The following is a 14,262-nucleotide window of genomic DNA, read 5'->3' as shown; positions in this document are numbered from 1 at the left end:
CAGACATATTTTTTTTTTCTTTTGCTTCATTTATAGTATCTTCAAAAACTGTTCATGGACAGCTAATATGATAAAGAAATTCTGTTTTCAAAAAATAACAATGAGTCTTCCTTGGCTTTATATACAGATAAGTTCAAGTATACAGATAAGTATATCTTATATATAGATAAGATCTAAGTTTGCTATTGCTTTGTTCTCATGCAAAATGGGCTTTGTAAATCTGAACTTAGGTGATAAGGGGTGGTTAGACACACATGATTTAAGCTAGTGGACCTCAGAGAGTGAATGGATAAATGTAATTTATTGTTTGTAAAGCTAATTAATATTTAATGTAATGTAAATCATAGACAAGACTAGAGAAAAAAGATAAAAGAATGGAAGAACAAACTTATTTTTATACAGTATTCAACTTTCCATCTAGAGACGGAAGACTTCTGGGACTGCAGTTCTCTAAAAAGAAGACAGACATATCACCTGTTGAGCCCAAAAGAACATTTGGTCTGAAACAGCCAGTCCTCAGTTAAGCTTACAGAAAGTAAGAGCAGGGTCAAAAGCCACTGCCCACCAGTAAGCCTAACAAGAAGTGTATTTCAGCCCTTTAGGTTTTGCACACATTTGGATTTTCCTTGTGAGAAATAAGTATCATGCTTGTTTTATAGACAAGTAAACTACCTGCTCAAAAACCTAAGCGTCAGAGGTGTCCAAAGCTTTCATACATCTGATTCTGCCTGTATCCCCACAGGTGTAAACTGGACTGCTCTACACCATTACTGATGTCATCATTAAAGAGAAGCCCCTCAACTGGAATACAACTAGAACTTCAAAAGTTTGTTGGTGGTGGCGGTGGGGTTTTTTTATTATGTTTTAGACTTCAGATACATCCCATGAATATTTCCATTACGATTTTCCCTATTCTCATAGTAAGAAATAGATTTCAAATTCCTTTCTGCAACAGGATGTGCAGTAACTGGAAGGTTCCATCAAAGTTCAAGGTATTTAAATAATCATAACTCCTATAATTATAGTATAGTATACATATATAATTATTTAAATAATTATAACTTCTATGCTGGGAATAAGCAGTGGAAAAAAAAAAAAAGACAAGCAACATTGACAATATACTCTTCACTGATTACTATTACAAACATAAGACAAAACCTTCTCCATTAAAATGCAATCACTTTGTTTATTTTTTGGTCATTTTGGACCCAAGTTCTCCTATGGGTTATACTGATGTTCATTTAAACTAAATCCCATATGAATGCAGTTAATATAAATTCACACAAATGTAATTGAAGGTGAAGTTTACCTGGCCAAGCAGGTTTGTTTGGCCTCTGAAGTCTGGCTGCCTCCCCAGATCCTTCATGAGGTGTGATCTGACTGGCAAAATCCCATATAAAGACTGTCAAGATTATAAATAAATCCTGTGAAAGAGATGATTCTCTACTGGTTATATATGCCAATACTTCGGGTTTGCATCCAACTTGGAGCAAAGCCTAATATCTTCCAGTTTGGCTTCCAATGGCAAAATATGTTCTTCCCCAGATACTTCAATTCATCATAGTGAGTTCCATGACAAAGTACATTTTACTTTTTTTTTTTTTCTGTGCTATTATAAGATCAGCTCAGCTCCAGGAGTAATAGCCTTTACAAACTAGAAATCTGATTTCAGCTCAGAGAAAGGGATAAGGAAAGCAATTCAACTTACTGGAGAATATTTCAACAATAAAAAAATAAAAAGGACAGTAAGTTCATTAAGTTCATGGGTGAGTTCACCTCCTGCTCTTCCTCTACCCTAGCTAAAAAGGAACACATAAGGGATTTATATATAGAATATGAATCTATTATTTTCCCAGAAGCCTTAAATTATATAGACTCTGACCTTGGCCGCAACTAGGTTTCCTGGCTCCTGGAAAACAGGTTAGAGCAGTTCCATCTCTCTTGATTTTCCACACTGTATCACCAAATCTGTCAATTCACATCACCAGATACTGTTAATGAGATTAATAGGTATATGTACCTTGAACAAAGGAAGCATCCATAAAAGCTGCCTGCTTCATGGTTGTGCCATCTTCCTTTGCACCAGTACTTCTCCCCCCACCAAACATACCACAGTGCTGACCTCAACCTTCCTTTATTCTTGTGCTGCAAGTCCTGCCAGAAGACAGCAAGCATAGTGTTGAAATATCTTATAAAGCACTTATGACTTTTGTTTTCTTCTGTTTTGTTTTACTTCAGGGCAGTATCCAAGAGCAGCAAGATACTTCTCTAACTAGGAATGTACTTTTCAACATGAGAAATACCAAGCTATTAAGTAGGAATGCCATTGCCATTTGAGGTTAAAAAATAAATAAATAATAAATTATATACTGAAGTCATTACTGTAATTTTTGTAAAAGATGGTATGTATTTAAATGTCAATTACAGTTGAACCACCTGAAGTACCTTGGATAGTTTCAAGACTTACCATGTTTCCCAGCCTTAAGCTATTTGAAATTCAGGGTGATTTTTCTCATTATAGTATACCATAGGGTGGCCGTTGTGCAGCTGTTTACCTCTAAAAAAAAATCTAAAAGAATAATTCTCTGGTAGCCTGGAAAATAAAGATAAAATTATTTCTTGTACAGCTATCTTTACGGGAGAGAGATTATGAACGTAATTTACTGTCTCTCCTGCAGATCGGTTCTTTAACCTATTTTGCCCAATTAATTCTTGAAGAATCCAGAGGCAGAGATCAGTTTCAAACTTTGTTGTTTCACTCTTAAATATACAAAGAAGAAAAGAAACTCATCTTAAACAGTCTCTAGCTATTAAGTTCCAGTTACAGAATTCAACTTATTTCACATTTTTCATGACTGAGAACTTTTACCTTTCATAGGAAAAATATGATGCTCAAGGCATCTGATTACTTTCATTCACGCTCTGGTGATTTTCCCAGCAAAATGTGCTGTAAAAATTCACTTAAAAAGATTATTCTCAGGGACGGAAGTACAATTTTCTAAAATCTTCAAACCAAAAGTAAGCTTAAATAATATTCTGGCTTATGTTTAAGCAAAAACTTTTTTTCAGAAGGTTTCTCTTACTGGTATATATAATGTTAATGTTGGAAGAAGTTTAAAATTAGCATTAGTATGTTTATTACAGTACATTGCAGGAATCCTTCAGTAACAGAGCAGCAAAATCTGAAATGCCAAAATGGGAAAGGTTTTTCAGTTTTGTTCCTCATTCTGAAGTGGTCCATGCAATATTCCTTTTCCATTCCTTTGTAAACTTTAAAAATGCTGCTTCCTTCATTGAACTATATGCTGATGAGTACAATTTCATTTATTTACTATGCCTAAAGAGAGGAAAAATTAAAGTCTCTATTCCATAAAGTAAGATGATGAGTGGATTTGGAAGAAATCTGAATAAACCATACAGTTTCAATTTTTTGTATTAGTCACTGTTTGTGTTTCAGTATGAACTTTGCCCATCTCATGAGAGTAAGTGAACCACACAATGTTCACATTTTGGAATGAATAGAAGAAATGGAGGTACAGAAAAATATATATAAATCTTTGTCAAACTTAGCCTTCTCTTTACTCAAACCCTTCATTCCATCACGGTTACATCAAACACATTCCACTTCAGTATAAACACTGGAAAATTAAAATTATCAACCTGAAATTACATGTTCTGCATTTCCTGAAGTTTCAGGTCTGCGATAACAGTAATCCTAGGCCAGTAATACATTCACATCAGTTTCTCTCTCTAGGCACATGACTAACACCACCAAAAGAAGTAGAACTACTTGCATATTTAATGCCTTCTTGAATTATCTCCCCTGTACTGTAGTCATCTTTCATCATATATTAGCTAAACAAATATATGCATATAACCTTAACTCTATCTAAATTATAATGTTAGCTTGATTTACCAAGAAAAAAAAAAAGAAGAAGAAGAAGAAAAAAAGAAAAAAACACCCTTAATTCTTGTGTACATAATGAAAGACATAGGATCATTACTGGAGACACCCATTGATACGAGGTAATATATGAAATGTTTTTACCTAAATATCTGTCTCTTTGTTTGATCTCTGAGTTTAATTATTCCACCCACCACAAAACCTAGAAGAAACATCATGCTCTATAATTTAATAAGTCTCCTGACACATTAACAGTCTAGACATGGAAAAATTACATTAAAAAAACATGTACAAGTTATTTCAAGCCAGTTCAAGCTAAATATTAATGTCCCAATGACTTGTATTTGTTTCATATAGCTCCAGGATACATGCACAGAACTTCCCTTATCTAATTCAGAGCAAGTGAGCTTCCAAAGTGGGCTTTTCAGAGCAAAACTATTGTACCTCTGCCCTTCCAAATTTTGTTACAGACTCTGTGGAGTTGTCTCATCTATTTTCTCTCCTAGAAAGATGCCTAGAGTTTCTTCTGTCCTGGAGGAAGTGCAGATTTCACAGATTCTTTAGATAGGCAACAGAAGATCAGCTGGATTAATTGGCAAAGGGAGAATGCCCAAACCTAAGAGAATCCATGTAAACACAAATAACCTGGAACAGACTGGGTAGTCCATGAATGCTCTATGGGTTGGTCTTCATTATGAGTTCTGTTTAACCTTCCAAAAGCTACTGCTTTGAGGAACTGAGACAGGATAATGAGGAAGTTGCAGTGTGTTCTGAGTGAAGCTGAACCAGCACGTTCACAGACTGTACGAGAACAACTTTTCAGGATTCACATGCCTACTGAACCAGTTTATACATGAATACGTGATGCATTTTTACAATGTATTTACATACCATAGAACTCTGTAATGTTATTACAAAACACATCGGAAACAAGGTCTGTGAATGAGGCAGTCTCTTGCTTATCCACTCCAAAGCCTGTGTCCTGTGTAATAAATAAATAAATAAATAAATAAACAAACAAACAAACAAATCTCTGTCTAGAAGCAACAACTCTGAAACGGATGTTTACTTTAGCAATTGCAACAGGAACCTAGAAGAGCTATTCTGGAGACAGTTAGCATTTTTACGGCATTATCTCAGCATGACTTCAGAACTGAAATAAGCGCCAGCAATATATGAACAATATATTCATATATGAACATGAGCAATATATTCATATATGAATATATGAATATTGGAGTCCATCATCCTAAATAAAAACACCAAAGAACATGGACCTCCGACAGCCCCATGGCTGGGGGATCCCACAGACTAACCAACCATCTTGCCTTCTGTATCCCATATTCTGAGCTCTTCCACCCCTGATTCATCTGACTGTATGTCATATTTATTGATAGTATATGAATCATAGCCTTAGAACCACACATGGAAAAATGGTTCTCTATAAGAGAAGGGAATTGTCCCCCTTCATCTGCACCAAAAAAAACAATCTGGGAAGCAAGATCTTAATATCATGCTATTCAGAAAATATCACACATAGAAACTGCATAGGCTGTTCTTTTGTAATTCTTGGGTTTTTTTTGGGCGGGTAGGAAAATAAGTTACTGAACTTTTATTTTACCTGAGAAGAGTAATGTTGCTAGTTTTTTCCTTATGCCTTGTCTAGTGATAAGTGTATTCACAGGCAATCATTAATAACTAGGATTAAGAAGAGCATGCTTTTGCTTTGGAGAAGTAAGCCACAAAGCAGAGTCATGCATAAAAATCTTTGCATCTTCCACTAATCTGTGAAAAATAAAGGTGAACTATTTTGTTGTGGTTTGACCCTGGTCAACAGCTCACACACCCGTTTGTAGAAGAAAGGTTGAAGACTTGTAAATCAAGATAAAGAGAGTTTAACAGGTAAATTAAAAGCTGCAAGTGACATCAAGGCAGGGCACCATCACACTTAACAGTTAATTAGGAAGACAAACACCATCACTTCAGATACTCCCCACCTTCTGTCCTTCAGCTTTTACTACTGAACATATCATATGGTACAGGACATCCCTTTGGGCAGTTTGGGCCAGCTGTCCTGGCTGTGCCCCCTCCCAGCTTCTTGTGCACCACGAACCAGTGTAAGAAGCAGAGAAGACCTCAATGCTATGCAAGCACTGCTCAGCAACAGATAGAACAACAGTGTGTTGTCAACACTGTTTTGGTCATAGATCAAAAGCAAAGCATCGTGCAATCTGCTATGAAGAAAGTCAATGCCATACAACCAGTACAGCATGCCTGAAGCAGTTAGCACAAAGAAGGGCAGTACTGTCTACAACAGAAATAAAACAACAACAACAAAAGCCACATATCTCTCTTACAGGTGAGATGAGAGAGGATAGCAATAGATGAGCTGGAAAAAAAAAAAAAAGTAACTACACAGACCACTTATCAAATATCTCTGGGAAATTTAAACCAAGCTTTGAGGGTTCAGGAGCTAACAGGTGACCAAGGCACTCAGAATCAAGTTCCTCTCCAAACTGAGAACTTCCAAACCCCATATGCCAGCTACTTCAGAGAATGCTTTCCTCATTATTCTACATAGCAGACCTTCTCCTGAGTGGCAGACATGGTACCATCCCTGGGTATTAGTACCCAGCCCAAAAAACTTGCTTCCCTGTGGTTGCTTAAATGCAGAGAGAACAGTGTCAAACATGACTACCTGACAACTAATGCACAAAGTGTGTTCACAGCAGCCCATGTGTTCCTGTTCTCTACACCACAAGCTGCCATTCCCATCACCAAGAGATGCCTGAGTCAATTATATGCTTACGGATCATAACAACTGATCACTCATGGCAGTCTAAATAAGTCTGAGGAGCTTGTAATTATTTTTGTTAATTGTTCAAAAAGTATAAAATGCTCACTTAATGTTATAAATTACAAGCAATATGTCTGGCAATGAAAAAAAAAAAAAAAGCACAACTATGTCGAAAAATGGAGAACAAATGGATTCTTTAACTGTGAGAAACTGCCAAGAATTTTATATGGGCTGTTATATTTGCTTCAAAAGCCAGGAGGAATATCAATTTATCATTTATAAAACAGATGTCACTATTTTAATTTGGTGTTCAAAGAAAAAGAAAAAAAAGAAAGAAAGAAAGAAAGAAAGAAAGAAAGAAAGAAAGAAAGAAAGAAAGAAAAAGAAAGAAAGAAAGAAAGAAAGAAAGAAAGAAAGAAAGAAAGAAAGAAAGAAAGAAAGAAAGAAAGAAAGAAAGAAAGAAAGAAAAAAGAAGGAAAGAAAGAAGGAAAGAAAGAAAGAAAAAGAAAGAAAGAAAGAAAGAAAGAAAGAAAGAAAGAAAGAAAGAAAGAAAGAAAGAAAGAAAGAAAGGAGAGAGAAAAAAGAGAAAGAGAGAAAGAAAGAAAGAAAGAAAGAGAGAGAAAGAGAAAGAAAGAGAAAGAAAGAAAAAGAAAAAGAGAAAGAAAAAGAAAGAGAGAAAGAAAAGAGAGAGAAAGAAAGAGAAAGAGAAAGAGAAAGAGAAAGAGAAAGAGAAAGAGAAAGAGAAAGAGAAAGAGAAAAAGAAAAAGAAAAAGAAAAAGAAAAAGAAAAAGAAAAAGAAAAAGAAAAAGAAAAAGAAAAAGAAAAAGAAAAAGAAAAAGAAAAAGAAAAAGAAAAAGAAAAAGAAAAAGAAAAAGAAAACATGGGAAATATGCTTTTTCCTTTTTTCTTTTATTTTTCATTCTTTAAGCAACATTAGTAGGATATTCTAGTAAAAAATATTTTAAAGCTTTACAGGTCTGAGATCCTCATTTTTCTATATGAGATTTGCAGTGTAACTATAAGGAAAACTTGACTCCAATTTTCCATGAATAAGACATGAAAGGAAGCTTACTTGCAGTAGTCCTGTAGTATAAACCTAATTTGCTGGAACCATTAAACTTTAGTTACCGTGGCTTTGGTCCTGTTCTCTTCTGTAGGTTATAGACATAAAACTAGTATTTCCAATTTTTGGAAATTATAAAACCATGATCCTGTATAACAGGTACCCAAACAAAGAAAAATAAATGAAAGGTTATGAAAAATGAGGAGCATAAGACAAGTTCTTTAGAAAGCAGGAAAGAGAATGAATATTAGAGGTATTGCAAGTCTGAATCCCTTACCAGTATAATTCTAGGTTTAATGAGTGTTAGGTTCACCTTTAAATTTGCACAGTGTCTGAATTTTCACCCTGTTCTAACTGCTTTCTCCGCTTTTGAAAGACTGACAATTTGGGCAAAACAAAACCAAAAATCTGTTTGGCAGTGGCACTATGAGAACTGTCTGAAGTTGCTGAGGCATATCTATATGAGACGATGATCCTCCAAGATCACCAGGAGGAAAAGTCTTCCCGAGGCTTTTGCCGAAAGTAAACCTCACTGGGTAAAATGTGCATCAACACCATGGGGTACACTTCCATGCTCCCAGACGCAGCTCTTTACCATGTCCTCACTTCCCTCCTTCCCCCCCTGACTCTGCGGAGCTGGTCGGTCTGTTGTCACACAGATGTCCAGCAGGATGCTCTGGAGGACCAGCAGAGGGGAAACAGACCCCACGCACTATTTAGCAGCAAGACGAGGCTCAAGGCTACTCAGAAAGGTGCAGTCATTTGAGGGACAAGAGAAAGAACTGGCTGGAAATGAGTCATCTTGGGTCAGTTAAAGTTTTAGCATGATTTTGAGCAGGAAATCTCAGAGAAGCAGAGCTGTAGGCCAAGCCTTAATTGTGAAGAAAGGCAAGTTGAGATCTAATCCTAATTATAAAATGGGAACCCTCTTTAATGACCCTGCCATATGTTGCTGCATAGATTGTCTATTATTAAGTAAACGTGCTCCCTGGAATTTGATCTCAAAAACACCAGGTAGCTATTTACTAATGAAGAGCAGTCATACAGTCAAAATTACTAAAGTCAGGTCATATAAGGTAAAAGCCATGATCACTGTGCTGTTTAGGCAACAGTGAAGTGAAGTGAAAGCCAGTGCTATTTTTTATATCCTTGGAGGGAATGCGCACAGAGAACCCACTTGGAGTCATGCATAGCTGAACGTAGCTGTTAGAGGGTCAGAGTAGTGGAAAACAAGCACCATCGACTTCTGAAAAGCATGTCACTGCCCCAGTCTTTCCCAGCATTGAGGGGGGTTATCTGAGCACTAGCACTGTTCCAGTTTTGCTGTGCAACCATCATATGGAGTCACGTACAAGCTTGGTTTGCTGCATATGGTTTAAAGGAGTGTGACTAAAGCCATAATTCCCTGGGAAGGTATCATCTGCAAAGTGGAGCCCCACTTCCCAACTAAGGGACACATAAGGACTATTGCCAACTGAGCTGTTTGCTCAGGGATCATTGGAAGACAATGAATTGAAGGCAGCTCAGACTTCTGAACTGCATATCTGATGTCATGAATAGAACCTAACTTACTGCCAGATGATGGAGGGGTGAGATGAGGTCAAACACAAGTCTTTATTATACTCAAAGATCTTGTGAAGTCAATACTGTTGTTCTTTCAGAGAGACTCTTCCAAATTAACCAATACCAGAATTTTCTGAAGATACTCAAGCAGCTCATTTTGGTTGCGGCTGCATTTGAATTCAGCCACCCTCCAACCTGCAGCTTGCAATCCCATCAATTTCCTCATACCTGAGCCCTGCAAATGCTCCTGGTTCCTTGCAGAGGCTGTTTGCTTTGCTAATGCTTTGCTAATGTACATCAAATATGGAGCCAGCATTTCAGGTCAAACAAAAACCTAAGTAGCTTCCTAGGGAGTCACTGTCAGCAGAACAGGTGCTCCTGAACACAAGTCACACAGTGACCTCCTTTGGTCAGCAGATTCAGCCCAGGACCATGGCTCAAGTCAAACATTCCCCTACATCCCCAGCTGTTCAGTAGTAGTCATTTATACAAAAAACTCAAAGGCTGCTCAGACAGGACTGTGGTTTTCAGAGCAAAGCTGGTAGCAAGAGCAGCCTGCCTCTTCCCTTCCTTATGTAACAGATAGCTGAGTAGGACCTACTGGGGCAGTGGAAGAAAGAGGGAACAGTTATGTCTTTTCCTATCCCAAGAGAACTTCTATACATTTCCCACCCCTACAGCCCACACAAATCCCTCTGGACCTTCAAGTGGCCACATGTGCCCCATATTTTTTCCCCAGCTTTTCTCCCTTGAAGAACATATTGTCTCACCATCTTTGGAGGAGATGTACCAGTGTGTTATAGGCAAAACAAAATTTCAAATATTGGTAGATTATATACGTTGCAGTGTAATTTATAAATACATAAGCCAGCTTTAAATGAACTGGCTTGGATTTTTAGGTAATAATACTGTGGGTTTTTTTGACTACCAGTAGGGTAAAGCTTTTCTTGGGTAAGGCTAGTTCTGCTTAGCAGACTATACTGCAGCCAAAGTATAACCTCTGTGCAATTTCCCAGACAGCATTTGCAACTTTCCTTTCCTTTTTATACTGCTACTGATGTCTAGCCTGTTCCTACCCCAACGGAAGTATCATTTCAGAACAATAGGATAGTAACACTATGTTGATGACAGCACAAGAAATACCCTTACTGCGAACAAAATACCTACTTTACTGAAGTCATCCTTGTTCCTAAGTCTGGAGGAACCGAAAATGAAAAAATCTTGCCTATGATGGACACTGCCTACATTAGCAAAATATAGACTTCGTTGGTGATCCTTGGGCTATGAAGAACATCATTACTGTCTAAGTTATAGGACAGTGTTTAAAACTTCAGTAAACACTTGGTCAGACTTTGACAGCTGAAGGTGGTTCCTCTACACAGTTTCTCTGCATTAAGTCACTAGTTCTAATTGTCTGTGTTCTTTCTGTGTCTCCCTCTACATACAGGAACCAAAGAGGAAGAAATAACAGCTTTGACAAGTTCGGAAGAGCAAGGGAGTTGGGTGATGGCAGCTGTCTGGACAAATTGCTCTCTGTGGAAGGCATTAGCAGACAAAGAGGATGAGGAAAAGCAGAAAGTGCTGTTGGCAGAAACATCTCATGCAGACCAGATCCTGTGTTTTATACCTTGGGCTGAATTCAGGGCTTCTTGGTGTGCCTCAGCCTCCTGCTGGTGCTGTTGCTGCCAGCAATGAACACTTTGTGGTGGTTCTACCCAGCTGGGCAGCTGAGCTCCAGCACAACTGCTCTCTCACTTCCCCTCACTCCCCCAGTGGGGGAGAAAATACAATGGAAAGGGCTCAAGGGTTGAGATAAGGACAGGAAGATCACTCAACGGTTATTGTCATGGGCAAAACAGATTCAGCATAATTAATGAGAGATTAATGTAATTTATTACTAACAAGCTAGAGCAGTGAGAGAGAGAGGAAAAAAAAAAAAACCAACTTCCTTTACCTTCTCCTGTGTCCTCCCCAAGCAGCACAGGGAAACCGGGGCTGCGGTCAGTCCCTGATACTTCGTCTCCGCCGCTCCCTCACGGTCCCTCTCTGCCCCTGCTCCACGCGGGGTCCCTCCCACGGGATGCCGTCCTTCCCGAACTGAGCCTGCGGGGGCTGCCCACAGGCAGCAGCTCTTCAAGCACTGCTCCCGCACGGCTCCGTACCACGGGGTCCATCCCCCAGGAGCAAACTGCTCCAGCACGGGTCCCTCACGGGCGGCAGCTCCCCCCAGACCCCTGCTCCTGCGTGGGCTCCTCTCCACGGGCTGCAGCTCCGGCCCGGGGCCTGCTCCTGCGGGGGCTCTCCATGGGCCGCAGCCTCCTCCAGGCCACCTCCACCTGCTCCAGCGGGGGCTCCTCCACGGGCTGCAGCGTGGAGATCTGCTCCGTGTGGGACCCGTGGGCTGCAGGGGGACAGCCTGCTCCACCAGGGGCCTCTCCACAGGCCGCAGGGGAACTGCTGCTGCGTGCCTGGAGCACCTCCTGCTCTCCTTCTTCTGCCTTCGACCCTTCTTCACTGATCTTGTCTGCGAGACTATCTCTCTCTCACAGTTTCTCACTCCACCCTCACAGCTGCTGTTGTGCAGTGTTTTTTACTTTCTTAAATCTGCTCTCCCAGAGGCCCAAACAACATCACACACTGGCTCAGCCCTGGCCAGTGGTGGGTCCCTTTGGAGCCATCTGGAGCTGGCTTTGATCAGACATCTGCTGGGCTCTTCTCACAGAGGCCACCCCTGCAGTCCCTGCTATGAAAACCCTGCCACATAAACCCAATACACACTGTCACTTGTAGGTCCACCAATTGCACAGATGTTCAGCAATAGTACAGTATCTTAACACAATTTCCCTGTCTTTACCAAAAGCTTTCTTCATCCAATAGGTTCCCATGCCATTAGCAGGGAGACGTCTACCACTAGAAATCTCTATAGCAACCTGGCAGGTCAAGTAAGCAGCCTACCAAATCTCCTGGGAAAATACGGTTGTTTCTTTAATAGAGCCTGTCGCCAAAAAAAAAAAAAAAAAAAAACCCTGTGTTAGCCATATTTTGTCATCACTTAGGTGTAGAAGGAAGCATGGGTAGGGTAAAGCTTGTTGAAGGACATTTCATCAGAGTCGTTTGCTGGCTGTTGTCCTCCTGGTAACTGTCCTGCTCCAGGTACACTTAAACAGAATTTCTGTCAAGGTGTTTTGGGTATGTGTGATGTACAGCTGTTTATCTTACCTTATACTCAGTGGAGAATTAATTATACACGTTGACTGAATGTTCTGCTAGCCATTGGAGAGAAATGCTGTGTATTTTTCCTCTTTACATTGTTTAAGAGACGTTATGAAACAGTATGTGCTTTGCTCAGATATTGTCAGATATTAAAAGGAGAGAGGTAGTGCAATGTAGTGCTTCACAGAACAAGCTAAACAATGCCTAAATGCTGTCACTACATTGGCTGTTAACCCAAAGCAGTAAGAAGGAAATTTAAGACACTAAGAAGGAAGTCTTTGAGCTCCATTATGCCAAAAAGCTTACTTTACTTCGCAAGCCCCAGTCCCATATTTCACCATATGGAATACAGGCAACGGAATCTTCTCACACCTGTGACTGAGGCTCCATCCACCCATCTTGAGTCTAGCCCCTGAGTCCAGCTGACAGTGGCAGCAAATACATACAATTCTATATTATCTTATTTTTTTACTATTTAGGGGGACTTTAAGCCATATCTTTGGGCCTGTTGAAATTTCCTGCTCCTTCTGTAGCATATGCTGAATACCAGTCCCAACTGTGCTCAAATGTTTTTTCATTCAAAGATTACACTGCAGGGTGGTGAAGGGTCATTATTTTCCAATTTTATTTTTATTATTGTTTAAAAGAGATCCTTGATGTCCTCACAAAGGGAGATATAGGTTATAAAGACATAACATTTGAAAAAATAAAAACAATTTGAAAAAAAATAAATGAAAAGCTCTTACCTCACCACACAGTCTAATCTGTTTGGAAGTTACATTGCTCCTTTATTAAATATCTGGCTTTACTTAGGGAAAATCTATGGGGAAAAAATAAAAAAGAATAAGGGAAAAGATATTCTTCTGCTATTGTAATTCTCCCAGTAAAGTAACATTAACATTTATAAAAGAAGAGCTATTAATGGCATGCTGATAATTCTGCATTCATGTGGAAATGTTAGTCACACACAGGAATATTTTCACCCTTTTTCATGCAGAATGCTCAAATTTGCCAGTGGGAGTTAAAAGCTGGCAAACTCTCCCTGTAGAAACGTCTGTAATTTGAGAGACAGCAGCCACCAGTCTGCCTGTTTTGCCCCAGCATTCCCGACGTTGTCCCCTTGCAGAGCACCCAGCACGTAGCACTGTGCTGACAATGCTCTGACCCCAAAGGTAAGCTCAGCACAGTCTGTACCGCTGTCCTGGCTGTACCATGTGGTTTGCTATCTACAGCCTACTTGGTAGAACTGTTATTAACTACCTCAATACCCTGGCCTTTTTTTTTTTTTTTTAATATAGTTCATGCAGCCAAAATGACAGGAAAAGTTTCTGCCTAGCAGTTTCACGAAAGCATGTAAAAAATGACCATAACATCACAAGACCATTAGAGCACTGTCTTGCTCTAATTATCAGCTTGTGGAAAAGCTGCTACAGTTAAGTGTGAGATACAAAGCTACCAGTAACTGTGAATTTAACCACAACATATAGACAGTAACAACATCATTATTCCATTAACAAAACCTAAATTACAGATGTAGTAAATTTACAACATAGTGATCAGGTCTTCTAACAACATCACTGCTCCAATAACACATACCAGTCACTTGTATTGCTTTCTTTTTAATATGCAAGACCAGCAATATGTTTTTTGTGGCTTGGCTCTGATATGGTAATTAAATAATAAAGTAAATTACCTAATGTGTGACATGTATTCTACATCTCA

At 39.1% G+C, this 14,262-nt stretch overlaps 1 protein-coding gene across 4 annotated transcripts in view; it reads right to left on the bottom strand.

Annotated features, from left to right (window-relative positions):
- The window catches only part of LOC310889628 (uncharacterized protein), a 44,832-nt gene that overhangs the window by 12,405 nt on the left and 18,165 nt on the right, over positions 1-14,262 (bottom strand). Inside the window, exons 2-6 of one of the 4 annotated variants that reach the window (XM_083817370.1) lie at positions 13,287-13,360; positions 4,796-4,886; positions 2,021-2,154; positions 1,310-1,380; positions 401-450 (exon numbers count right to left, since the gene is read on the bottom strand). In XM_083817370.1, coding sequence (XP_083673496.1) covers positions 401-450; positions 1,310-1,380; positions 2,021-2,154; positions 4,796-4,828 — 288 coding nt within the window. In that variant the 5' untranslated portion in view covers positions 4,829-4,886; positions 13,287-13,360. Of the gene's footprint in view, positions 1-400; positions 451-1,309; positions 4,887-11,281; positions 11,412-13,286; positions 13,361-14,262 lie in introns of those variants that run through there. The other 3 variants (XR_014576652.1, XR_014576653.1, XR_014576654.1) reach the window with 3 other exon arrangements.

Source organism: Anser anser, assembly GCF_964211835.1.
Source record: "Anser anser genome assembly, chromosome: Z".
Taxonomy (NCBI): Eukaryota; Metazoa; Chordata; class Aves; order Anseriformes; family Anatidae; genus Anser; species Anser anser.
The sequence above is the reverse complement of the archived record's forward strand: the minus strand, read 5'-3'. Positions and strand labels throughout refer to the sequence as shown.